This window comes from Rhinolophus hipposideros (genome assembly GCF_964194185.1).
Source record: "Rhinolophus hipposideros genome assembly, chromosome: 24".
NCBI classification, from domain to species: domain Eukaryota; kingdom Metazoa; phylum Chordata; class Mammalia; order Chiroptera; family Rhinolophidae; genus Rhinolophus; species Rhinolophus hipposideros.
This window is the reverse complement of record NC_138070.1, coordinates 4,553,664-4,580,357: the sequence shown is the minus strand read 5'-3', so window position 1 is coordinate 4,580,357 and position 26,694 is coordinate 4,553,664. Positions and strand designations below refer to the sequence as shown.

At 53.2% G+C, this 26,694-nt stretch overlaps 1 protein-coding gene across 3 annotated transcripts; it reads right to left on the bottom strand.

The window, feature by feature from the left end:
- ABCB9 (ATP binding cassette subfamily B member 9) lies at positions 1 to 24,773 on the bottom strand. Of its 3 annotated transcripts, none has more exons than XM_081037896.1 (12): positions 24,630 to 24,773; positions 20,419 to 21,107; positions 16,164 to 16,278; positions 15,478 to 15,608; positions 14,342 to 14,547; positions 12,014 to 12,211; positions 10,768 to 10,896; positions 8,694 to 8,882; positions 7,838 to 8,011; positions 5,819 to 5,978; positions 3,507 to 3,643; positions 1 to 1,203 (listed from the first exon to the last, which is right to left on the bottom strand). In XM_081037896.1, the coding sequence occupies exons 2-12, from the start codon at positions 21,017 to 21,019 to the stop codon at positions 943 to 945; spliced, it is 2,301 nt and encodes a 766-aa protein (XP_080894022.1). In that variant the 5' UTR covers positions 21,020 to 21,107; positions 24,630 to 24,773; the 3' UTR covers positions 1 to 942. The 3 variants fall into 3 exon arrangements, with proteins under 3 accessions (XP_080894022.1, XP_080894023.1, XP_080894024.1); XM_081037897.1 differs by having other exon boundaries at positions 24,625 to 24,758; XM_081037898.1 differs by having other exon boundaries at positions 15,478 to 15,594; positions 24,630 to 24,755.
- Between the last annotated feature and the right edge of the window lie 1,921 nt (positions 24,774 to 26,694).

Below are 26,694 nucleotides of genomic sequence, written 5' to 3'. Positions count from 1 at the left end.
CAAGGGTCAGAGGTAGTACACTTTATTGACCGGGTTCTCCCAATATCTCACAACCTCCTACAAAGCCAGCCCCTGGGCTTTGCCACCATCCCATGCACCGATTAGGGAGGAGAATGCATCTCCCAAACAGCCAAAGGGCCTCAGAACAGCAGAGGGGCAGAGGTGGGGGTGGGGAAGGGGGTTGCCAGCGGGGAGGGTGTGGGGAGAGGAGCTAAAGCTGGGTGTTGGGCCGGGGGCACCCCGAGGCTCCACCAGGCCTCGCCAGCCCCTCACTCCCCTAGTTAAGGTTCGTAGTGGTTCACAGTGAGACTGGCTTAGATTTGTCAGGGCAGCAGGGCCTCCCCCTCTCCCTGCCCACCCTGGGCCAGACTCACGAAGCTGGGCAGAGGGAGAGACAGAAAGTCCCCTTCCCATGTCCTCCCTCGGAGTCAGGGAAGCCCCTTCTCTCGAGGGGCAAAGGGCAGAGGCCCTGACCTCCCCCAGGCTGTTAGGAAGGGCCATTCACTCCTGGCCCAGAAGTTTCCAGAACATCTCAGGGACCTTGCTCACCATTACTCCCAATTAAAAAAATGTTTTTGTAATCTAGGAGTTGACTAGAGCCCATCAAACCAAGCAGTAAAAAACCTGGTAAGATCTTGGTTTAAAAAAGTAGTCTACCTTCTCTTAGAAGCCTTGAGAGACCAGATGGAGAGACCAGGGCTGTCTCCACTGCCCAGACTGGAGGGAGTGGCTCATGGCGGCAGGGGGCTGGTGGTGGCCCTGGGAACGGGGTGGGAACCAGGGGCAAGATGCAGGAAGCAGTGACATGTGGTTACATGGCAGGTCGCCCTCCAGAGCTGTGGGCCTGGGCTCGCAGGGCAGCCGGTGGGGGCTGCCCCCATGGGGACATGTGCCAGGAGGGCGCCAGAGCCTGTGTCCCACCGGGAGAGGAAGGGCCGACAGTCAGGCCTTGTGACAGCCGCTGGCCGACGGCTCGTTGTGGCCGGCCGTGCAGTCCGAGGAGGGCTCGAGCCCCAACATCTGCCGCTGCACTAGCCTGGCGTAGAGGCCGCCCTGGGCCAGCAGCTGCTGGTGTGTGCCCTGCTGCACCACGCGGCCCTTGTCCAGCACCACGATGAGGTGTGCCCGCTCCACCGTGCTCAGCCGGTGCGCAATGATGAGCACCGTGTGTTTCTGCAGGCTGCCGTGGATGGCCTGCTGGATCTGGGGAGACAGGGGGCCGGCTCACGGGCGCTGCCTCGGACACTCAGACACACACATGCACACGCATGCACGCACACGTGCACGCACACACACACATGCACACGCACACACATGCACATGCACACACACCCACACGCGCACGCACGCCCCATCGCTGCTGGCTGCCCAGCTCTCCCACCTCCTAGGGGAAGCACCTGGCAAGTGACAGACGGGCCCTAGCCTGGTCGTCTTCTGGTCTTCCTGCTCCGTCCTCTAACCTTGGCCTAGGTTGACGGTTGCACCATCAGCCCCAAAGCTCACACCAGAACAAAACCATGCCCCTCAATTCTTCATCTTTCCCTTAGGGCTTGACTCCGACTCTGGCAAACCCTGGAGGCCGCGTGTCCCCAGCTTACCTCACTCTGTCCCATCTCTCCACCCGATCACCATTACTTCTCACCTGGACGCTGCGACCTGCCTGCCCTGCTCCCTGTTCTCTTCCCCACACAGATTTAAACATTTGTAATCAGTTCTCATCGAACTCCTGCTCCAAGCCCTCCAATAACTTCTTGTCCTACTTCAGATAAAATCCAAACCGCTGGGGGAGTTTTAGGGTCGTGAAACGAATCTGTGTCTATGACGGTGGGAGCACGGCATGCTGCATTTGTCAAAAGCCGTAAAACGCACGACACAGTCACTGACCTCCAATGTCAACCATAGACTCTAGCTAGTAATAAGGCATTCTCATTGGTTCATCAGTTGAAACTAATGCACAACACCAATGCAAGACGCTACCCATAAGGGAGGCTGTGGGAGGGGAGGGGATATATGGGAACTCTGTACTTTCTGTTCAATGACCTAAAACTTCTTTGAAAAATTAAATGTATTAATTGCAAAGAAAAAGTCCAAAGCCCTGACTAGGCCCTGAGGAGCTGGCGTCTCCCTCTGACTCTGCCCTCGCTTCCCACTGTCCTTCGGGCTTGGCTATGAACCTGCTCTGGGCCTCATCACCCACTGCGCCTCTTCCTGGGGTGCCCATACCCCAGAACTCCCCACGGCTGTCTTGTTTTCTTTCGGGTCTCAAACCAAATGGCCCCTGGTGACCCTGGCTCTACTGGTGAGGACTGCAAACTCTGGGCGCACATGACTCCATCCAAACCCTGCACTAGGCAGCCATATGCCAGCAGGGTATCTATAGCACATGGCCTTGTCCCTAGGATGACCCAGCCCCCCTAAATGCTCAGGAGAATCGACTGTTTGTTCTAGCCAACACCTGACAGCAGGCCCCTGGCCCCCCTCTCTTAGAGCATTTACTTAAAAGGGCTTGTAGTTCTAAATCCTTCCTCCGTCCCTTTTAGATATATGTATGAATCTCCTAAAATTCAGGGGGGGCTTTCTCAAGGACCTGGAAGCCATTCCTTTGCAATGTCATCATCAGGAAGGAGGGGGTATCCGGGTCTCTGTGGGAGGACAGAATTCTAACTTCAACAGCTGCCAGGAGCAGACCCAGCTGGATCAATCCATTCACACTGACCAACCCTTTGTAAGTTTTCCCCCGAGTCCACTCTCTCCCCCTCCTTACGCCCTCATTCTCCCTTTAAAGATACCCAACCCCGCTGCATGGACTGCAGCAGAGCTCAGCTCTTTCCCTCCTGTCAGTGGTTACTGAATAAAATCTGTTTTTCCAGCTTTAACTAATGTCCGGCTGTGTTTCTCTTTGACGACGGTCACCCCTCTCAATCTCCCTGTCACATGATTGTTTCATTTTCTACGGGGCAGAGGCCACGGGTTGAACTCATGCTTGGGTCCGTTTGGTGTCTGTCTTCCCCCTGGAATGAAGCACCATGGGGGCAGAGGTCAGCCTGCCAAGGTAACCCCAGCGCCTGGAACAGTGCCGGGTACCTGGGAGGAGCGCAGTAAACACCGGCACCATAAATGAATCAATCCATAGAGAGACTGAGGTACAAATACGTGACCGGACCCTCTTTACCAGTGAAAATGAGACGCTGAGAGGGGAAGGGACCGGCTCAAGTTATGCGCTGCAGCACAGAGCTTCTGCTCCGCGTCTCCTGACTCTAACCCTGTATCGTGTCATCTCAGCTCACTGAGAGCCAGGAAGCCGGGCCCAGAACGCCCAGACCCTGGGCGGCGTCTCCCCCAGCTCCCCGCCCTCAATACTGGCACACCGCAGTCTAGGAAGCTGAAGTCTGGGAGGGCCGCTGTGCCATTCCCAAGTCCTGCCCAGGCCTGTCCGCTGGGCCGAGGGGCTCGGGGCCCCCCCGAGATGCTCCCTGCTGTAGCATCACCCGCCACCCGCAACTCACCAGGTACTCGCTCTCTGCGTCCAGAGCACTCGTGGCTTCGTCCAGGATGAGGACAGGTGGGTTCCGTACCAGAGCCCGGGCCATGGCCACCCGCTGCTTCTGGCCGCCTGACAGCTGGGCACCCTTCTCCCCCGTCTCTGCGTGGCAGAGGCACAGGGGCAAGTGAGTGGGAGGTGCGACCGGGGCAGCCCTCGGGGTGAGCGAGAAGCCCCCTTCCTCTGCCTGTCCCTGCTGCCATGGGAGCTGTACTCTCGTGAAAGTGTGGTTAAAAGGGCCATCAGCGGAGACTAGCAACAGTTCGAAAACTCATGAAAGGGTGCTCTCCGCTCCTGTTCAGAAGAGGCGTGCAGATTACGACTAATGCAATGGGTACCAAGGTACCAATTTTTACCCATTGAGTTGGCAAAAATCCAAATGTTTGATGATGCACTGTACTGGTGTGGCTGTGGGGACAGCTTCCTGGGGCACGCAAAGTTGGGACGGTCCCTAAGGCCCCCAGTCATGGGCGGCAGTACCTCCACCTCTGTGTCTGTTGGCTTGGACTAGGCAAGCCTATGGATCCCAATTACAAATGCACAACCCTTGTGCCAGGAAATCCACCTCTGTCATTTTCCCTGCGGGTCATTTCCCATCCTCAGTGACGCAGGCACTATTGGTGGTGTGTGACTCACAGCACTGTTATTGCAAAAAACAACAAAGATGAAAAACCTACTCAAATGTCCACAATAGGAAAGTGAACAAATATATTATTTATTAAGTAAGTTAATCGAAAGCCTATGCACTGGAATACCATGCAGCAGTTAAAAAAGAACACAAAAACCAAAGTAAGTAGAAGGAAGGAAATAATAAAAATCAAGGAACTATAAAGATCAGGGTGGAAATAAACAAAATGGAGACTAAAACAGCAATAGAAAAGATCAATGACACTAAGAGCTAGTTTTTTGAAAAAATAAACAAAATTGATAAACCTTTAGCCAGACTCATAAAGAAAAAAAGAGAGAACCCAAGTAAATTAAATCAGAAATGCAAGAGAAGCTACAAATGACACCACAGCAATACAAAGGACAATTCAAGAATACAATTACTGTGACAAAAACTGCAACAACCCAGGAGAAAAGGATAAATTTCTAGAAGTATACAACCTCCCAGGACTGAAACAGGAAGAAACTGAAAATCTGAACAGACAGATTACTAGCCACGAAATTGAAGCAGAAATCAAAAAAATTCCCAACAAACTAAAGCCCAGGACCAGAGAGCTTCACAGGTGAATTCCACCAAACATTTCGAGAAAAATTAATACCGATCCTTCTCAAACAATTCCAAACAATCGAAGAGGAAGGAATGCTTTCAAACTCATTCTACAAAGCCAGCATTACCCTGATACCAAATCCAGACAAAGACACTACAAAAAAAGAAAATTACAGGCCAATATCCCTGATGAATAAATGCAAAAATTCCCAACAAAATATTGGCCAACTGGATTCAACAGTACATTACCAGGGTTATACACCAGGACCAAGCGGGATTTATCCCAGGCATGCAAGGATGGTTCGACAGCCACAGATCAGTGTGACACACCACAACAAAATCCAAGATAAAAATCATATGATCATCTCAACAGATACAGGAAAAGCATTTGACCAAAAAGTACAAGGAAGCTCTCTGGGCACCAACATAAAGATCACTAAGATTCTGTGTTAAGTTTAAAAAGTTAGGTGCAGAATATAAGGTGCTGTTTCTGTTTTTGTAAAAGGGTGGGAGGAAATAAAAACATATGTTTATATTTGCATAAAGAATCTCCAAAAGGACATGTAAGAAATGAAGAAAAGAAGTTTTAGTGGAGGCAGGAGGAAACTGGGGGTGGAAGAAAGGGATGGAATAAAACTTCACTGTATATCATTTTATGTATTTTTTAGTTTTAAACCATGTGAATAGCCCCTTTTCAAGAGCTAACATTTTAACGTATATTAAATATAATAAAACATATAAATTACTATGTTGTTAAACTTATCAAATGAAAATATTAATTTGTTAATCTAAAATTGAGTAAAGTAATTAATACAATACATATATATTCTTTTTAAATCATAATGTTTTGGAACTTAATAGAGATGGTGGTTGTACTCATACAGGATCGTGAATGTACTCAATGCCACTGAATTGTTCACTTGAAAATGGTTATATTTACGTAATGTGAACTTCACCTGAAATAATAAAGGGCAGCTGACAGAGGGCAATGCATAACTCAGAGGGTCGCATCCTTGAGGGTGCAGCACTGGGCACGGTGGAGGTGACGTGCCTGGGCTTGGTACCTGTATTGTAGCCGTTCTGAAGCTCCATGATGAAGCCATGGGCATTTGCCTTCTGAGCAGCTTCCACCACCATCTCGAAGGGCACGGTGGGCAGGCCGTAGGAGATGTTGTCTGTGATGGACCGGGCGAAAAGCACTGGCTCCTGGCTCACCAGGGAGATCTGCGGAAGAGGAGGAATGGGGCATGAGAGGCCAGGAACGCGTCCAGCCAGCTGCCACCAGGAATCTCGCCAGCCCCGGGCCCAGCTGACGCCAAGGGTCTCGGGTCTGAAATCTGATCAGGGCCTGTGCCTGGCAGCTGCATTCAGCTGTCTGTCTTCCTTGCAAACAAGGGAGTCCACTTTCTGCACAAGCCCTCGGCCTCCCTGGACCAACAGACTAGGGCCTGCCAAGCTCGCCGCCCTGGGCTAAGCCAAGTTCCCTGACCTCCAAGAGAGCTCGCTGTCTGCCCTGTCCTAGAAAAAAGAAGAGAACGTGAAAGAGACGGTAGCGTGCAGCTCTGTGGGTAAGTCTGTCGGTGCCGGCATGCAAGAGGCCGCAGCAGGCCCCAGACCACAAAGAGAACAATTTAAAGGAGCTGCTGTCCGATGGCCCCAGTAATAGGAATTTGGCCTGCAAAAATAATATTATGGAGGGATAGCATTACAACATTGTAAATAGCAAAAAAAATTTTTTAAATTAAGAAAATAAAAGCAATAATTTAGTTGCCCATAAATTGGGGATTGGTTAAATAATTACAGCACATCCATAAAATCAAATTCACACACACGCGCACACACACACGCATGATTCTATTTTTGTTTAAAAAAACTATGTATGTGCCTATATATAGCGATATATTTATAGAAAGAAACAAGTTGGAAGAGATACTTACTAAACTGCTAACACTGGTCACTTTCATGGGAGTGGAATTCAAAAGGTGAGGTGGAGGGGAAGGAACTCTTTGTCTTAGTTATAAAGTTTTCTGAATATATGGGAACATGATTACACTGTTGCATTTTACTGTTTTGAAAATTAAAATTTTCAAAACCTGGGGGTCACACACCTGAAACAAGTTCTCAGCCACCTACCCCTGGTTATACCCACATGGGGGGGCAGATTTTACAACCTGTGGCCTTCTGCCAACCATCTAGAATTTGCCTGAGAGTTCTAGAATCTCTGTGCCAACCCTCAGGCTCTCCCATAATTTACTGTATGTTGATGATGTAAATGGTGCGGCCCTAATAGTTGGTGTTTGTTGTGCAGTGTACAACCTGAACCACCATACAGGGTATCTCTGTTCTTATGCCAGCACAGGATCTGGTGTTGAAGGCTCCTTTTCTGAAAGGATTACACAGAACCGTATGGTCCTATAAGTACTGGAGATGATTTAGCTGTGGACCCACTGGAACTCTCATCCACTGCTAGTGGAATGTAAAGTGGTACGACCATCCTCGGGGCAGAAACTGTTGTGGCAGAAACCACTAAAGTTGGGGCTAGACTTCCACTCTAGGAGAACATACCTGTGTGCACCAGGAAACGGACAAAATTGTCCACGTCAGTATTGCTGGTAACAATAAAAACCAGGAAATAACCCAAATATCCATTAAGGGCAGAATGCGGAAATAGATGGTGACATGTTTACACAGTGGATTATAATCTAGCAAAGAAAGCGAAGGAAAGACAAGCAGCCTCCACCGGATGACTCAGACAGTGCGAGTGGAAGAAGCAAGACCCAGAAGGGTACCGCGTTATGATGCCAGCCAGAAGTTCAAAACTAGGCAAAACACAGCTGTGCCCCCTGGGGAAGTACAGAGAGATGGTGAGATGAAAGAAAAGCAAGAAAATGATGAGCATAAAGGTTGGGCGAGATGTTGCTTCTGGGGGGATGTCTGGGGCACTGGAACATTCTGCTTCTTGACGCTGGTGATAATTCTTGGACGTACATGTATTTTAGGCTCTGCACTGCATCTGTGCTACAGCTCGCAAGAGAAAAGCGTAGACAAAGAGCGGAGCAGGGTAGCAAAGGCCCACCACATACCACTCGGTGCAGGAACTTGTGGTCATAGGCACTGATGGGCTTTCCGTCCAGCAGCACACGGCCCTCCTCCAGCGGGTAGAAGTTCTCCAGGATGTTGACACAGGAGCTCTTCCCACTACCTGAAGGGCCCACGAGCGCAGTCACTTTTCCTGGGGACAGGCTGAAGGACACGTTCTGCAAGGGACACGCACACATGAATGGTATGGGGCCACTGGCCCAGATGCTTTGGCCACAGACATAGGTGGGTACCCTCCCCAGCCCGCCCTGTGCCCCTTTGCCATGGTTGAGCACTGCCGGCTCCCTGAATGCTCTCTTTTCTAGGATCTGGCAGTTGTTTTATACTTGTTTCCTTTGCCTGGAGTGTTCTTTCTGCAGACAGCCACCTAATTGGCTCTTGCTTCTTGTTCAGGTCTCAGCTCAAATGTCACCTCCTCTGAGAAGGCCTCCTTGACTCCACCCCTAAAACTACAGCCCTCTGCTACTGGTGTTTCCCCGAAAATGAGACCTAGCCGGACCATCAGCTCTAATGCATCTTTTGGAGCAAAAATTAATATAAGACCCTGTATTATGTTATATTATATCATATCATATCACATCATATCACATCATACCCGGTCTTACAGTAAAATAAGACCGGGTCTTATATTAATTTTTGCTCCAAAAGATGCATTAGAGTTGATAGTCGGCTAGGTCTTATTTTTGGGGAAACACGGTAGTAATCTGTCTTCCCGACCGGAACCCAGACTCCCTGAGAATAGGGATTCTGTCTTACGTGTCCCTGGTGTTCATGGCCTGGCATGCAGGTGTGAAAGCCGGCATGAGGGAAAGGGTGACCTGGGCAGAGCCCCCGCCTCACCTGCAGGACCTTCGTGTGGGGCCGAGTGCGGTAGGTGAAGGTCACGTTCTCAAAGTCCACGCGGCCCTCCAGGTGGTCAGGGGCCAAATTCCCATCATGCACCATGGTTGGCTGCCGGTCAATGAACTCAAACACCTTCTCAGCCGCTCCCACTCCTTGCATTAGGCCGCTATAGACAGAGCCCACGGACTGCAGGGGGAGGAGACACACATTGCCGTCCCACTGACACCCCACTCCTGGGACTACCCCCTCCCCAGTCCCTGGTGCCAGGAGATGAAGGGAGTGTGGAGAGAGCAAGGACACAGCAACAGTTCTGGGCGTGGGGGTACGGAAGGCTGCTGGGGCCACCCCTGCTAGTACAGCAGTTAATGACAGCAATGAAAAAATGGGGACAGCAGCAATAAATACTGATAACATTGGCAGCCAGCACCTCACCGTCATCATGGCTAAACCCCAAGAGCCACCCAGCAGAGAATGTGTTATCACCCCCAAGACGAGGAAACAGAAGCACAGAGAAGTTAAATGAACCAGCCAGAATGTGGTAGAACAGGAACAGAACCTTCCTCTTGAAGCTGCCACAGCATTTCTTAAATTTCAGTTTAAAAAAACATGGGTCTTAATTTATACTATGTTTTCCCTTGGGTAGAAAATATATGCAATATAAATGAGACAAATGCTGACGACTCATTTTATTGAGCACTTCACTTTGTGTATGTTACAAGGTAGGTTCTATCATTATCTCCTTCTTCACTGATGAGGAAACTGAGGCCCAGAGGGCTCGAGTAACTTCCCCCAGGTCACACAGCAGGGAAGTGGCATTGCCAGGGCTTGAACTCGAGCTTCCCAGTTCAGCCCCCTAGGTGCTATGATTGAGCCCCAGTGGGTGAAATGGGGGTAATATTAGTACCGGTGTCGTCATTCTGTGAAGACAGTGCTCGGCACAAAGTAAGACGTCGACACAGCACAGCGCGACGGTTACTGTGACATTATTGGTAGTAAGACACCAGTGCTGTGTAGAAGTTGCCCTGCATGCCCCCTCATCCCAGAGGCGACCACGGTTCCCCGTGTGCTGTATCTCCACCTGTGCTTTCTCTGTGTGTTTACAAACACACGCACGTATATAATTACTTTTGACATTTAAAAACTACAAATGGGCTCAGTCCATCCCTACTGCTTGGGGATTTGCTTCTTTCCACTGAACAGCGTCTTCAGGGTCTTTCCATGCAGGGCGCAGAGAACGATATTTCTGTAGCTGCGGCCTGGTCTGTACGGGACAGATGGACTGTCCCTGGAATACAGGTATTTCTCCAGTCCCTGGCCCGTGGACATGTGGGGTGGTTATAACCTTTCACTGTCATAAACAGTGTCGTCCTGACTGTCCTGGGACACACATTTCTGCCCGCTGGTGTGGGAGTTTCTGAAGCATGAACTCCTGGAAGCAAGCTGCTGAGTCAAATGACACTGCAGGTGTGACTGTGGCCAATGCAAAGTGCCATCTGTGGCAGATGTTAACCCCCCCACTATAGAGCACAGAGGCCCAACCTCAATGTCTGAGGGCCTTGGGGGTGGGACGCAGAGCGTGACACCCCCACTCCAAGCATTCTCACGCAATGACTGACGGCAGCTTGAGCAGAGACGCCCCAGCTCCCTCTCTCAGGCTCTGCTGGTGGAGGAACCCAAATATAGACATAATCTAAAACAACCCTGGTGTTTTTCCGTAGTTCTACGCTTTAAAGTGGGTTAAAATAAAGTCGGACTCACCTGCCTTTGAACCCATGTCCCCTACAAATGTGGAGGGGGAGTTGTGTAATCTCTCTGAGCCTCAGTTTCCTCTGCTGAGAAATGGGAATGGGCACAGCACTGAGACCTCTCATGGAGCTCTTATGTGCATTTCCCGAACTAGTCTTTGTCGCTGCCACTTGGCTCCATAAACAGAGTTGCTGCCACTTGTCGGTTTTGTTATCAGTATTGGTGTCATGATGTCTCCCTTCCCTGCTTGAGAAAGACCCCTGAGACCTCGAGCGCCCTGTGCAGATCCCTCTTCCGCACACTCCCCGCCAAGCCAGCTGCTCACCTCCATACAGTCTCCCAGGACAAACTCGTAGATAATGAAGGAGATGAGGTTGCCGCTGGTCATCTGCCCCGAGATGACGAGGTGGCCCCCGTAGTACAGGATGCTGACCTGGATCACCAGCAGCGTGAGCTGGGGACAGAGGGGAGGGGGCACGTGGGTCACAGGGGCCTTGGCTCAGACTCATCCCCCCGGGGAGGTGAGAGCAGCTCCACAGCCGTGAACTGAAACTCAGCCAAGGGCGGTGCTGTCCGCCCACAGGCGGGTGCCCGTCTGTCACCCATGCCCTGCCCCTCCCCACCCTGGAGTTTTCCCCTGCCAAGGCCCCCAGCTGGGGCGGGCCGTGGGCCTGGCTGAGAACAAGGCTTTCTTTGTGAGGCCCTGGCACACATGTGGGCCTGCAGGCCCTCAGCGAGGCCCAGTGGAAGCCATCGGTCCCGTCTACACTGGGAAGAGCACAGCTCCGCGAGCTTGAGCCACTGGCTGACGTCACACAGTGAGCCAGGCCGAGCAGGGCGGGGGACTCTGGGTTTTCTCAGCCCACCAGGCTCCATCAGGGAGGGGCTGTGTCCAGGCGTCCGGGTCTCCCTCCACCCCAGTGCCTGCGGTAGTGTTGGGGGAGGAGTGGAACGTGGGTACCCCTGACCGCCGGTTCAGGGTCCCCATCTGTCCTTCCCCACACCAAGCCCCAAAGGCATAGCTGCTGGTGGACACATTGCAGAGAGGCTTGGCCAGAAGGGGTGCCTTCTCCTCCCTGGCTGGGCACTTGTGAGGGGTGGCCTGCCCTGGGGGCATCTACATAGTTCCTGTCCCCTGGTTACCCTTAGGCCACCAGCTCCTTTCCCCCCTAAACTCCTAACCCTCGTCTTTCCTAACCCAGCTACTCCCCGACGAGCTCACCTCCCAGGTGCGGCCAAGTGCTCCCTGTTCTCCAGGGAGGGGCTGTGACTCAGCCCCCATCCCCGGGAGTGAGCCGGACACTAACAGGTGTGTGTGTGTGTGCGGGCGTGTGTGTGGTGGTGACATAGGACCGGCCAGAACGTGGCCCAGGTTGGGTCCCCGCTGGCCTCGGGGTGACTCCTCACCTTGGCAGGATGAGCGCTCCCCCCTGAGGAAAGGGGAGGCCCCTACGAGACATTCACGGGAGGCTTCTCTGTGGACAAGCAGAAAGCTGGCACAGCGCACGGTCAGGTGCACGCAGCCTGCCGCCCACACACAGGGACCTGCCCCCCACGGCCGGACCACATACCCCGCTGCCCCAGACGTAGTACATGTAGGCGGCCGCCTCCTTCCTGTTCAGCTTGTACACTTGCTGCAACTTCCGCGAGTACACCTCTGCCTCTTCCTCCTCGTTGGCGAAGCTCCGGACAGTCTTCATGGCGCTGATGGTCTCCTCGGCCGTGTTGCTGGCTCTGGCCAGGGCATTCTGGACCTCTTTGGAGAGTCTCTATGGGCAGGAGGGGTACAGGAAGGAGGAGACCCCAAAACAGGCCTACCTGAGTCCCAGGCCTCTCTGGGCTTGTCTACCCTTGTTTGGTGCCAGCTCTATGCAGGGAGCTCCAGGGACGAAAGGAGAAGACCTAGCTCCCCATTCTCCCCCACCTCCTTTTAGCTTGATTTGATGGACTCAGAGAACAGACTCCAGCTGGGATCTTGGGGTGAGCTCCCAAGGAGGGATGGGGGGCTGATCATGAAGTCATGTCCAGTAGATAGAGGAGGTTGTTGATGACCATATAGTTTTTGATCCTTTCAGAAAAGGAGTATCCACACCAGATCTTGTGTTGGCATAAGAACAGGGATGCCCTGGATGGTGGTTCAGGTTGTACACTGCACAAGAAACACCAACTATTTAGGGGGCACCATTTACATCATCAACATACATTATGTGAGAGTCTGAGGGTTGGCACAGAGATTCCAGAACTCCTGGCCAGATTCTCGATGGTGGCAGAGGGTACAGGCTATTAAATCTGCCCATGTCATGTGCATGTAATTGGGGATAGATAGATGGCTGAGAAGTGATGCCAAGCGTGTGACCCCCAGGCTGCTGCCCACCAGAGCTCTGGAAGCGGTCCCTGGGCAGCGCTGTTCAGGCTTTGCAATAGTCACCATTCTCAGAGTCTCAAACCAGCCAGGAAGACCAGGCCAGGATCACACACGGGCACGTGTCATGACCGGTGAGTCACGCCCAGCTGTCGGAAGCATGCAGTGTACACAGGCACCCGGGGCAGCCAGGCTGTACCCTGAGTCGTGTGGGGCCGTGGGCGGTATGTGTGGCTTGTGACAGTGACTCAGTGGCTGTATTCAACACATGCAGGTATGGGGAGAAGGCCTAAACAGAGCTTCCTTCAGGGCTGCCTGAGTGAACTTGAGGCTGGGCCTGAGGTGTGCAGAGGCGGGGCTGGTGGGGGAGGCCCAGGGTTTCCTGCCCAGTCCCAGGGGCTGGCAGGAAGGCAGGAAGGGTGGGGTGGGGAGCACAGGAAGAGAACTGGCTCCAACTCCAACTCCTGTATTTACTTTTTTAACTCTGGGAGGAAAACAGTGAGGCCTGTGACCCAGAGCTGCGGGGCAGAAGGCCCTCCTGGGTGGTGGGCACTTCCAGCAGGCAGCACATGGTTGTGGGGACTGGATGCATTTTGGGATTGGCCTCAGGTCACCGGTACTGAGGGTTCCTACTGAGCTGGGGACGCTGAGCTGATGGTGTGTCAAAGCCCCCCGCTCAGGAGGGCTCCCACCCCCATCCCCTGTCAGGTCGGGGTCCCCAGGGAAGAGGCCATCTGCAGCTGTCTGAACCCAGCCTGGGTCCCTTAGGGATCGGGGCACCCACCAAAGTGGGAAGCAGGAGGAGGGTGAGGCGGGGCCTAGTTGACAGGCCCACCTTCCCGGCAGAGGCAGCGCCCAGGGGTGGCCTGCCCATAACCGCTCAGGGGGCCAGAGCCACTCCTGCATCAACAGCGTGCTATGGAAAGAGAGCAAACTTCGCATTCAGAGTGAAAACCAAAGTCCTCACAAAGGCCTACAGTGCCTGGCCCCTGTCACCTCTCTGCCCGCATTTCCTTTCCTTTCCCCGCACTCATTGCTCCAGCCTCACTGGCTTCCCTGACACTCCTCCAACATACCAGGCACATTCCCACCCCAGGGCCTTTGCACAGGCTGTGCCCTCTGCTTGGGGCATGCCTCCCCAAGATGTCCAACTCTACTCAAATGCCACTTTCTCAGAAAGACCTATTTAAAATTGCAACCCCCCCCCAATCTCTCTCTTCCTGACTTCATTTTTCTCCTAAGCACTTACCATCTTTTACCACCTTATAGATTGTAACTGCTACCGTCTGTCTCCCCACTAGAGCACAAACCCCCTGAGGGAGGAGGCCTTATCTGGCTCACTGATGTACCTTGGTGCCTGGGATATCATAGGTGCTCAATAAATACGGACTGACTGAACGAATGAACACATGAATGAATGCAAACACAGCCTCACGACAAGGCCCTCGCCAGCCACCAGTGGCCGCTGAGTCCCTTCCGAGGGGTCACTCGGGAGCTGCCCATGCTCACAGGGCCCAGCAGGGACTGGCGGGCCTACCTTGTAATACTTGCCGTAGATGTCAGACACCGTCATGATGATGGGGAAACCCATGAAGGTGACCAGGGAGAGCTGCCACGACAGGCTGAACATGAAGACCACCACACCCGTGACCTTGACCGCGTTTCGCAAGAAGATGTTGATATTCTGGGAGACCAGGTCGCTGACCATGGTGGTGTCCGAGGTGAGGCGGGAGATGAGGTCCCCTGGAACACAGGCAGCTCAGCTCCCACTGCAGCCACGGGGCCACGGCAGGTGGGGGCAGGGGACACTGAGGGGCAGCGGGAGCTCAGAATTCCCCCACCTTCTCTGGGAGGTGGAGAGGGGAGACCAGATCTCCCCTTGAGGGCTGCTCGGAGCCCAGCCCTTGTCACCAGCCTCTTGTGACATTCCATCCATAGCCCAGACGAGGCGGCTGGGACTCAGAAAGGGGAAAATGTGTGCTCAGCACCCACAGCTTGTCCATGACTGAGCCAGAACCAAACCCGGCAGCGGGGGTAACTCTCCCCTTCCCTCCTTCCCTACGGAAATAACAGTGTGGGCTGGGGGAGGAGGAAGGAGCCGAGCCCCTTTCCTCACTGGCCGGATACCGGGCCAGCGCTTCACAGCCCCTGGGGTGGCCACTACTGTCCTGTTTCAGAATGAGAAAACGGGCTCCGCGAGCTGAAGTGAGGGCAGTGGGACCAGGGTGTGGACCTGCCAGGTCTGTCTCAGAGCCCGGGATCTCGGCTGGATATTACTGGTCCGGCCTTCCCAGCTCTGCCCTGCACCCCACCCTGCTCCCGCTGCAGGAGCTGGGCCCCTCAGACCACAGGCGTGGGTAGTCCTGGCCTTTGTGGCTCTAGAGGGCAGTGGGAAGCGAGGCCTTGGCTCCTGCAGGGACCTTGGGTGGCCTGGCCAGGGTCCTGCATTGGCCACAGCTCACACCAAAACCTCAGCCAGCAGGCCAGCTCCTCAGCGCGCAGGCCAGCCCCGAGGCCCAAGCCAGCCTCCTGGGGTAATTGCAGCCTGAACAGGACGGTGGGAAGAGGCAGCGGGGCTGAGACCGTGGATATACCCAATTATTTCCTCAGCTCGAGGCAAACCCACCCTGGCTGGGCAGAGCCCCAGGCACCCAAGGCCCCAGGAGGACCAACCTGTGCGATTCTCATCAAAGAAGCTCGTCTCCTGAGATACCAGTGAGCGGAAGAGACGGTTTCGAAGGCGGATGTTCAGTCTGGCAAATATGAGGGTAAAAATGCCGCCCCGAATACCTGCGGCAAACGAGCTAATTGCAGATAAGAGATGTTATACATAGCAGGCTGTCCTTCCAACAACCAACAACGTCACCCGGCTGCCCCCTCCCACTGCTGGCAGACGTGCACCGTTCACAGGGCGGAGACAGGGCAGGACCCCAACCTCGAGCCCACTGTCCAGGGCTCGTTCCCCAGCTGGAACCCCCAAGGGGACAAAGAGGGGGCTGTGTTCCCTGGGGCTGAGAGCCCCATTTCTGCCAGCCAGACCCCTCTCCCTTCCGGAACAGCACAGACAAGGCTGGCCCTTGTTCCCCACTTGGAAAATAACCAGGGAGGGTGAGAGGGGGACCCTGGAGGACGGAAGCCACTTTTAGGGACAAGAGGGAGTGGCTCTAGGCTTGGCTTAACCAAATGGACATCGGTCCTGAGCCCTTCGGGTGCTGGTGACCACGGTGACAGCTGAGGGACAGGCCCACCAGGGGCATTTCTTGGGTATCCCTGGCCCATTTTTCCCTTAGGAGCTGGCCCCAGCCTCCCTCCCCTGCTGCAGGCCTGGGGGGCAAGGTTCGGGGTCGAGAGCCGGCTACCTGCCAATGGCCAGCAGACACATGACAATGACGGCCGTGGTGAACTGCTCCATGCTCTTCTGGATGACAATGCCATCGATGGCCCGGCCGGTGTAGTAGGGGAGGAAGGTCTCTCCTGCCGGGAGACGAGGTGTGCTCAGGGGGCATTTGCAGCCAGGGGCGCCCGTTCCCTTCCTCCAGGGCCCCAGGAAGCCCACCCCCACACTGCCTGCTCTGCTCACCCGATCAGGGGGTAGGGAGTTCTTTGTTGGCAAATACCTCTTCTCACCATGTCGGGAGGTGGGGTAGGGGCCCTGTAGTGCTTAATGCCGCCCACTTTTCAGAGAAGAGGGGCAATGGTGTCTACAATCTGTGTAGGCTGGGTCAGTATGAATAAGGCTACTAGACATCGATCAGCCCAGGCGATATCTCATTCCCTCCACGCACTCTGAAGCTGGTCCTGTCATCACCCCATTTTACAGATAACGAAGTGAAACAGAAAGATGAGATGACAGCACTAGCCCAGGTTGAATGACACCAAAGTTTACATTCTTGTCATTGGTAGAGGGTTCAGAATTCACATTCTAGAACCTCAGAAGTTGTTGATAACTTGGTTCCGAGCAATGCCAGAAATTGCCACCCCACCCCTCTTGGTGGGGCATGTTACAGTTTGCTGGATTACATCCTACCCATTTGTCTTATTGTATCTTCACAACAATCCTGGACGGGGGTGAGGAAAGGGGACCCTCACCCCCATTTCACAGGGGTGGAATGGGAGGCTCAGAGAGGCTGAGCAACTTGCCAGGGGTCACACAGCAATTAAGATGAAGGGCCAGGACTCAAATCTGAACCAGCTTCCACTGTGGGGGCTCTTTCCTTGTCCCTTCCCTCCCAATAATCTAGAATGCCCACTCTCATCTTATGGACATGATGGACATAGAATGGAGTGTGGTCAGACCAGACTGTGTCCCATTTTCATTGCAGCTCTTTCCACAGGCCACAACCTGGCTTGGGGTTGGGCATGCAGTAGGCGTTGAATAAAGGCCCCTGAATGAACCTGGGCTTCTCTACAGGATGGCTCAGGTAGAACAGTGAGGCCTTCCGTGGGGTTCTGGCGCCCTCTGCTGGTCTTGGCACAGAGACTACAAGGTCTAGAGGGCCTGGGTCCCCACGGTTCATGGCCAGACGGAGACTCCAACTCCCATTGTGGAGTTCCATCGCAGCTGCAGCTCTGCCGCAGTTTACCCACAAGGGAGAGAAGGGCATCAGAGAGCTCCCGCAGCATTTTAACCCCAGCAAGCACCAATGATAGTAACCACAAGAGACATTTACTGAGCCCTTCCTGGGTGCTAAGCACGTATGCAAACCCTCGTCGAATCTATACGAGAACCACATGAAACTCTCCAATGCATCAGCAAATCCTGCAGCTCTGCCTTCAAAATATTTGCAGAATCCAACCACTGTCACTGCCTCTGCTGCCCCACCCAGGTCCAAGCTGCGGATCTTACGTGCACGACCTCAAGTCACAACTCCTGGTTCTGTTCCCACCCTTGTCCACCCATCAGCCTCTTCACTCAGTCAACAGTGGGAGCCTGTGAAACTGAAAACAGATCTTGTTGTCCCTCGGCTCTAAACAATCCAGTGGCTCCCATCTCGTCCAGGGTAACAGTCGACGTCCTTACAGCGGCCAGGGACGCCCTGCACGGTCGGGCCACTGTGACTGACCTGACTTCATCTTCTACTCCCCACCCCCACACTCCGCTCCAGCTGGGCTGGCCTCTGCTTTTCCTTTAACAACCAGGCAACTTCCTGCCTCAGGACCTTTGCATGGGCTGTTCTCTCTGCCTGGAATACTGTCAGCCCAGATATCTGTTCCCTCATCTTTAACGCCTCCCAATAATCTTACAGGTATGGTGTTATTATTTCCATTTACCAATGAGGAAACTGAGGCTCAGAGAGGTTAAGTCACTTGTCCAAGTTTAGGCAGTTGGGTTGCCATGAAATCCATACTATAGATCTCGGAGGAAGGTCCAAGATGGCAGAATAGGTAAACGCTATGCCTGCCAGCTCCCATAATCAAATTAAAATTACAACTAAATTACAGAACAATCAACCTTGAGAATCATCTGAAGATGAGCTGAAGAGAACCACCCCCATAAGTAAGGATTTAAAGAAGAAGCCACGTTGAAACTCCCCTTTAAAAAAAAAAGAAAAAGAATCCCAATTTCATAGGAGATACTCAACATTAAAACTAACCTTTTTTCCCAATGGGTGGTCTTTCTTTTAGACTATGAGCTGTCAGAAAAAGCTGGGCCCTCCTGGATGTTTGTTGATTGAAAAATGATTATTAATAATCACAGCCCCTAACATATAAAGTATTCAGTCTTGCCAAGCATCCTGTTGCATCTTATCGAATTCTCACAATAACCTGATGACGCCCCCATTGCAGGATGAGAAACTGGAGCGTGGCAGGTACACTCACTTTAAGTTACCCGTCAAGTTGGGGTCCTGACCTCAGGATAGAGTCCTTGCCCTCTCCCCAGTCTTGCAGGTGGTAAAATCTGCTCAGCTGTATTTTAGGACACCTGCTGACAACGGCCTGGCAGGCCGAAGAAATGAGGTCGTAGGGTGACATCTGCCCACACAGGCAGGCGGGTCATTTGTTCGTTCATTCATTCAGTGGGCTTCCTCTGTGCCAGGTATCAGGGGACCCAGGGTGAGTCAGACCTGGTCCTGTCCCCCAAGGGGCTCAGAGCCTGGTAGGGGAAGCAAGAGAGTGAATGCATGGTTTTCATGTCACCAAGCTATAACTGAAGTGCAGACAAAGGGCCACAGTCAGTAAAATCTGTGAGGGCTTCCCCAAGCAGGGGACATTTGGGCCTTGAAGCCTGAGTAGGAACAATGATCTGGATAAACGGAAAGGGTCGTCCCAGGACTCATAGCTGCTAATATCCATCGGGAGCTTTTTAATGTACCAGGAGCTGTCCAAGGTGTCTCACTCATATTAGCTACTGACCCGCACAACTCCCGACATGATGGGTACTTTTACTGTCCCATTTTCCAGGCGAGGAGTCTGAGACAGAGAGGTTAAGGAACTGGTCTAAAAATCACACAGCAGTTAAGGGGCCGGGACCGAGAGGGTGGACAATGAGAGGAAAGGGGCCGCAGCATCGAGGCCAGCTCGGGGGTGGGCGTGTCTTCTTTGAGAACACTCCAGCTGTGTGGCCACTCCCAGACTCTGTCCCTAGGAGTTAAATGTGTAACAACTCCTAACAGCCAACATTTCTGAGCACTTACCACGCTGTGCCAAGTTCTGGACTTATCCTTCTCCTGTTTTTATTCAAGCTTTTTACAACATCATGATATAAGGACACCGACAATCCCCGCTGCATAGAGGAAGCAAGTGAGGCTCTAAATGCTCGAGAACTTGCCCACGATCATGCAGCTAGAACTGGGTCTGTACCCAGGCCTCGTCGCCCCCAGAACCCACTGAGTTTCCACCCTGCACTGTCGCCTTCCCACCCACGTTGCAGGAGTGGTGCTTTGAACTGTGTAGAACCAGACCCACAGTAACCGATACATTTTACATCACCGAGGAGAACACATACACACATAACTAAAATAAAAGTTTCATGTAACAATACTTAATCTTACCACAGACCCCACACTACTCTGAGGTCTCTATTCTATTCTCCTCATTACAAAAACGTGCTTTGATTCAGAGATCCCACTCCCGGAATTTATCCTGCAGACATACCCACGTTTATAAGAAATGTGTATGAATGAGGTTACTTATTATAAGAGAGAAAGATTCAAAACAGCCCAAGAGTCTAACATCTAAATAATTGATGGTATAACCACAGAGGGGGATATTATGCAGCCAAATAAAACATTCCAGAATATATTGTTAAGTAAAAAAAAAAAGCAAGACACAAAATAGAACATAAGCAATGGGGCAAGTGGCGTGTTCTTATTTGCTTGTAGCTGCGTAACGAAACACTGGAAGCATATAGAAGAAACGAATAAAAGTGGTTTCCTGCCCACTTAGAAGTTTCCGGAACCTTTTCCTATAGTTAGCCCTGGGAGGTCAGGGTCGTCAGGGGCAGAGCTAGGAGGGAAACTCTCAGGGAGGACCATGCAGTGAAAGGTAACACTTTTCGTACCAATGGAATGTATGAACCATGTAAATGTTAAAATGTGAGAGGAAAGAAGAGATGGCTATGCCCCCTACGTTGATTTCCGGGGTGCCTGCTGGGCTCCGCGGGTGCTCACTCACCCAGAGCTGCCACGATGAGGAAGAAGGAGGCTGCCACGAGGAAGACGACGTCGGGCTTGGTGTAGGACAGCAGCTTCTGCAGCGTGGCCCCGGACGCCTGCTCCGGCGGGCGCTGGTCCACCCCAGCGAAGCCCTCGGCCTCGGCACCTGCCCCCGGCTCCAGGGCCTTGGCATCCGGCCGCACTGTGGACAGCAACCACCAGAGCAGGAAGGAGGCCACGAGGGAGATGTAGGTCCACACGAAGAGGGCCCAGAACCACGGGTCCCGAACCGGCTTGCGGACCTCGGAGAAGAGCAGCAGTTTCACCATGGTGTAGATGCCCGCGAACAGGCAGACGAGGGCAATGGCCGTCCGCGAGGCCCGCAGCCGCCGGGGCCCCAGGGCGCTGTTCTTGGCCACACCGATGGTGGCCCCCAGCAGCAGGCAGCTGCGGTACAGGCAGGCTGCCCAGAGGTCCAGCACCGAGTCAAAGATGTTGAAGTGGCGGATGTCCTCCAGCAGGCTGCGGTCCAGGTGGCTGAAGACGTAGATGGTGGTGGTCATGCCGACGTCCATGCTCATGAAGGCCAGGGTCACCACCACTGCCTTCCAGAGTTGCATCCTGGCGGCTGGCAGTGGGTAGGCGCCGAGGGGCAGGCTCTAGCTCACGGGGACAAGGCCATTCATTGTCTGCAGGGTAAGGCCAGACCTGTCAGGGCAACAGGGTGAGGGATTAGGTTTGCCACCTGTTGGCTGTGTCATGAATTTGGGAGAGGTGCTTCTCCAGGGCAGAAGTGGGGCTGGGCTGAGCTGTGCCCAAGTGCTGCCTCTTGAGTTGAGTCTGTCCCTTTCTCTCCCGGGGTCTTTACAGCCCATCTGCAAAATGGGAAAAGCTCCAGAGTCCCCAAGTGGAGGGCAGAGGCATGGACAAATAGGAGGGGTGACTCTGAGTAGTGACTGGAAAGGGGGGCCAGCCCAAGACACCCTGTCTCCCATAACTCTGGTGCCCACAGCAAGGCAACGGACCTCATGTTTGGGAGTGACAGAAAACCCACACAACTCCATGAGGCCGGTATTTCCACATTCCCATTTACAGTGGGGAAACTGAAACACAGAGAGACAAAAGCATGTGCCCCATATCACTCTGCCAACAAAGGCCCAAGCCAAGACTTGAGTCAATATGTGAAGGATCCCAGAACCTGACTCAACTCCTGTACCGCGTGCACACAGCGGGTACCAGTAACTACAGCAAGCAGTCGTGTGACACAGCCCTTCCTATAAGCCCAGCCCTTTATATACACCATGTACTTTGCCTGTGTTCTCTTACTTAATCCTCCCAACAACTTCACAAGATTCACACTATCATTATCCTCATTTAGCAGGTGGAGAAACTGAGGCCCAGAGAAATTAGTAACTTGCCCAAGATCACCCAGCTGGTGAGTAGCAGAGCTGGGATTGGAACCCAGAACTGTCTGGCTCCAGAATTTGGGCTCTAAACTGCTAAACTAAAATTCTTGTCAATGTAACAAGTGCTAACAGAGAGTGTTCATCTAAGGAAAACAGAGTCTATACCAGAGGATACTTATTGAAGTGAATGTGTGCCTGGCACTATTCTAAGTGATTTACAATCATCAATCCTCACAAGAATCCTGTCAGGTAGTTTCTATTATTAGCCCCATTTTACAGTGGAGAAAATCGAGGCACAGAGAGGTTAAGTGACTTGCTGTAGGTCACACAGCTAAGAAGGGGCACAGCTGGATGTGAACCCAGGCCATAGAGTTCCAAAGTCTGTGCTCTCAACTCCAAAGCCCGAATCCTTCAAACAGCCTATCCATGGGGTTGGCAAGACCTCTAATGATGCTCAGAAGGGGTCTGAGATGCAGAAAGGAAGGACCCAGGGGCATGATGGTCCCCAAGCCTTGGCCTTGCCTTCACCCCAGCACTTCCAGGCAGATTCAAGTCTGTCCCAGAGAAGAAGGTTGCCTTGTCAGCATTTCCCCTCCAAGGGAAGCCAAGGTTGAGTGGACCAAGGGCAGGGGAGGGACCGGGGGTGGGGATGGGGGCAGAAGAGACACCCCCTGCCCAGGCCCCTTGCTCCACCCCCGCCCCGCTGGGCTGCCAGTGCTGGCTCCTGCCTGCTGCAATGCAGAGGCCTTGGGGAGCCAGTGAGTGGGTGAGCATGAGTCGGAGCCCAGAGAAGGATGCTCTTGGCTGGGTGCCCCACCACGCCTCCTGGGCAGGCCAATGCCAGCTGCCCAGGCCCTGCCAGTCACCTCAGCCGCCGTGCCCCTCTCGGTGGGCACAGGGAATCCCTCAGCCCCCAGAAAGGAACTGGGGTTCAGAGGTAGGACAGGAGGCAGAGCTGCCAGCAACCAGCCCCGAAGCTTGGCTGGCTCTCCCTGCACCTACTCCGAGTCACTGGAGGAGGAAAGGGGGGTCCTTCCTGACACCCCTCCACTTTGGGTAATGTCAAGCCCACTGGACAGCCACCCACTTGGGAGCCCCAGTTGTTTATCTTCACTGGAATAAACAAAATTTTGCACTCTAGCATCATAGACTACCTGAACCATGTTTTACGGGCGGGGAAACTGAGGTCCAGAGAGAGAAGCTATGCCGCTTGTCTAGGGTCACCCAGCAACTGGAGGCAGAGAAACAGCACCAGGGTGCCCAGCTCCCAAGAGCTGAGTCTTCTACTCCAGGCTTTGATGGAGCAGAACCAACTCAGGTCGGGTTACAGCTCTAGGAGGGGACAGGCTACGCTCTTATTTTTAAAGTTACTGAGCAGGACGGTGAAGGGGACAAGCCCATCGAGCTGCTCGGAGGCATATCCCTGCTTTCCTTCTGCCTGACATGAAGGACACCGCCGGGATCGGCCAGGTGAAGCTGGAGGGCAAATTGTGGACACACGGATGACATGTGTGGCCTGAGAGACAAGGTGGCAGCCAGAGGCCAGTGTAGGCGGTGCCAGGCCTGACACACAGCCCGGGGAGACAGGGGCACCTCGCCCGACCCCAGATACTAAGGCATGGTACAGGGTAAGCAAGTGGCCCCAACCCCACGGAGGTCTCGTCAACGGCTTTTCTTCGCAGAAGAAATGGTGGTTGGGGCATCGCCAGCTGTTAGGTGCACAGCACATAATAAATTATTATTACAACCACAACAGCTACCATTTATGGAGTCTTACTAAGTGCTAGACGATGTGCTAAGAGCCCTGCACCACTCTGGGTGGGTGGGGGTCCAAGCAGCCCAGTGCACCCCCAACTTGGTGAACTTTTCACTGCATAGTGGCCATTCATTGCCAGTGGTGGAAAGGCCCACCCACTACTTAGCAAACACTGCTGACTGAGGACAGTTCTGTGACATAGTGTCATCGCGGGTCTCCAGAGGCAGGACCAGGGTTGGGTTGGACCCACGTTGTTCCATCCTGACTCCCACCCTTGTGGAGCCCATCACATCCCATGCTGGGACTTAGGAAAGTGGTTCTAGGTGAGGTAAACTGGGGAGCTACCCCTGCCTCCCTACAATCCTCCTCTGATCACCTTGCACCTGCCCCATCTGAAGCAGGGGAATGGGCGCCAGCCTTTCTCCAGGGGGTGGGACAGTGGGCAGAGGGCAGGAATCCTGTAAGACCAGCTTAAAGCTGTCTTAACATCAAACCTGGGCAAGTGGCACCTGTTTTAGCAGAGGCCCGGAAATAAGGGAGGGGCCCTGCAGGCCTAACTGCCGGGGTGGATGCAAGAGGAGTATCTGCCCGTCCACCAGCTGGGGAGACTGAGGGAAGGGATTTGCCAAGGTGGACAGGCCCAGGAGGCCCCCAGGCTTCTGCCACAGCCAGGCGCTCAGCTTATGTGGGCAGGCCCCGCTGTGTGGCATGGGGAGCCAGTCTGAGCCTCGGGGGAAGGGCAGCCATTCAGGATCCTTCTCCAAAGGCACCCCTAACCATTGTCCAAGAGGCAGCGGCGCCTGAGGGGTTAAAAAAAATGCAACATTTGCCCTGCGGGCGTGGAAAGGATTCTGCAGGGATGGGGGCGGGTGAAGGCTGCGGGCGCGGGGGTACAGGGATGGGGCCAGAAAGGCTCCCAGGAGGCTCCCACCTTCACTAGAGATGCCTTCTCCACCCGGGGCGCAGGGGGAACCAGAAGCCCTCCAGCGTGCGCCCCGCTTGGCACTCAAGCCTGGGAAGGACCCGGGTCGGGAGCGGAGGGCGCCGCGCTTTTACCTCTTACCTTACCTGACATCAGGTGAGCCGTAGGGAGGGGGCGCAGCGGGCTCGGGGCTTCAGGGCCGCAGGCTCCGCGCCGCTCATTGGAGACAGCCGGGCGCTGAGCTAGCTCGGCTCCTGCGGCCGCTTCTCCCCGCCTTCCGCCTCGGCTGCGCTTTGACAAGGTCGGAGCGGCGCTGGCTCCTAAGCCAGCTGACTGGCGGGGCGGGGCCTCTCGACGGGGCGGGGCCTCCTGGGGGCGGGACCAGAGCTAGCCGCTGCCCACCTGCGACCAGCCCCGCCCCCATCTGCCCAGCCAGGCCCTCCGCGCACAGAAATGGCCTCACCTGCTGGCTCTGCTCTTTAACGGCTGTTTTGATTTGAAGGATGGGGGCTATGATCCTCATTCATTCACTCATTCATTCATTCAACAAATATTTATCCAGCACCTACTATGTGGCGTGCACCATTCTAGGCGTTTGAGATGTGACAGTGAACAAAACAAGGTACCAGCCCTTCTGGAACTGACATTTTACTGAGGGAGTCAGGCAACACACATAACAAATAAGTAAATTATATGTGTTGTAAGGGAATACATTTTATGGAGAAAAACAGGCAGCAATATGTACTGAGTGATTGCTAGGTGTTAGGTGCTAGGTGTTCAGAATATAGCCATGTGTGCAAAAAAACCCAGAAAACTCCCATCTTTTTGAAGTGGGGGAGACAGAAAATCAACGAGTAAATACATAGGATAATATCTGGGAGTGGTAAGTGTTGTAAAGGAAATAAAACTGGGTGAGGCAGTGGAAAGTGCCATGGGGCTACTCAACTGGGAAGGGCTCTCTGAGAAAGGTGAAGGGTGAAAGGTGAGAAGGAATAAGCCACAGGGCGGACTGTGGGACAAGCATTCTAGGCAAAGGGAACTGCAAGTTGAAAGGCTCTGAAGTGGGAACTCGCCTGGCTGTTGGAGGAACAAGATGGGGTCAGTGTGGCCTGAACCAAGAGCTGGGGAGAGTGGGTCACGGCCCAGAGGGGCAGCAGAGTGGGGCCCGATATGTCCACATCCTTCTGTTCTTCAGTCAGAAGTTTAAAACAGCCTCTGATTTTAAAACAGCCTCTGCTACTCACAATAGACAGCCTTCTTCAAGGGGAATTTGGCAAAATTCAGAATTTAAAACGTACTTTTTTTTTTTTTTTATCCAGTAGGATTTTCTTCTATAGCTAGACAGGTAGAGGGGAGCAAAGATACTAGTTTGCAGATAGTTACTGCAGCAGCAAAAGTCTGGAAATAACCAAATACCCTGCCATAGGGAGCTGACCAAATAAGTACAGAGCGTTGCTCAACAGAATTCCCTGTAGCAGGGGAAAAGTGATTTATGTACCTATCTATACACAAAGTTACATAAAGGTATGGAATGACCTCTTCAAACACATTGAGTAAAAAAGAGGGACAGAATAAAGTATGTTACTGTTTGTGCAAAAACAAAAGCAAATACATGGTTGTACCTGAAGAGCATATTGTCGCGTCCAGCACAACACAGGCAGTGAAGGTGCGAGAAGGGGTGGCTTTGGGATAAGTTTTAAGAAACATACAGAGACTTAATGCAGTTAAATCTCAGAAGGCCAGGGGTCTCACAGTCATGAAAGACTGGAGCCCAGAATAAAGCCAACTGGAAGGTTTGTATTGATAAGTATACAAGGGAATAGCAGAGTTTTGGGCACGGTCTGTGAGACTCATTTATCACGTTATAGAAACAGCCCAAACCAATTATGTTGATCTTCAAACAGCCGAAGCAGAAAGTCCTTGAGGTGAGGTATGCAACTCTTTTAAGGGACATATATCACATGTTGAAATTGTTTCACAGAGCTTAATCTTATCACTCTCAAGACTTTTCTCCCAATTAGGTGAGAGGGAAAAGTCAGAGCCAGCAGCGCTTTTCCCAGGCAGGGGGAAGGAGAGACAAGGCCCCTTCCCAAATCTTTTTAAGGCAGCTCATCAGGCGTCTCCATGGGGTTCTGCCTGGCTTGAGTTGTCCACCTCCCCCCACCGTGAGGAATCTTACTCGTCATTAGCTGCAAACCCTCTTTTGGAGAC

Coding starts and splice junctions, on each gene's coding strand:
- ABCB9 (XM_081037896.1), bottom strand. CDS start 21,019: ATGCAACTCTGGAAGGCAGTGGTGGTGACCCTGGCCTTCATGAGCATG. Junction 12,212..14,341: donor TCTACGGCAAGTATTACAAG/GTAGGCCCGCCA, acceptor TCCTGCCCATAG/AGACTCTCCAAAGAGGTCCA. Junction 1,204..3,506: donor ACGCAGAGAGCGAGTACCTG/GTGAGTTGCGGG, acceptor CTGTCTCCCCAG/ATCCAGCAGGCCATCCACGG.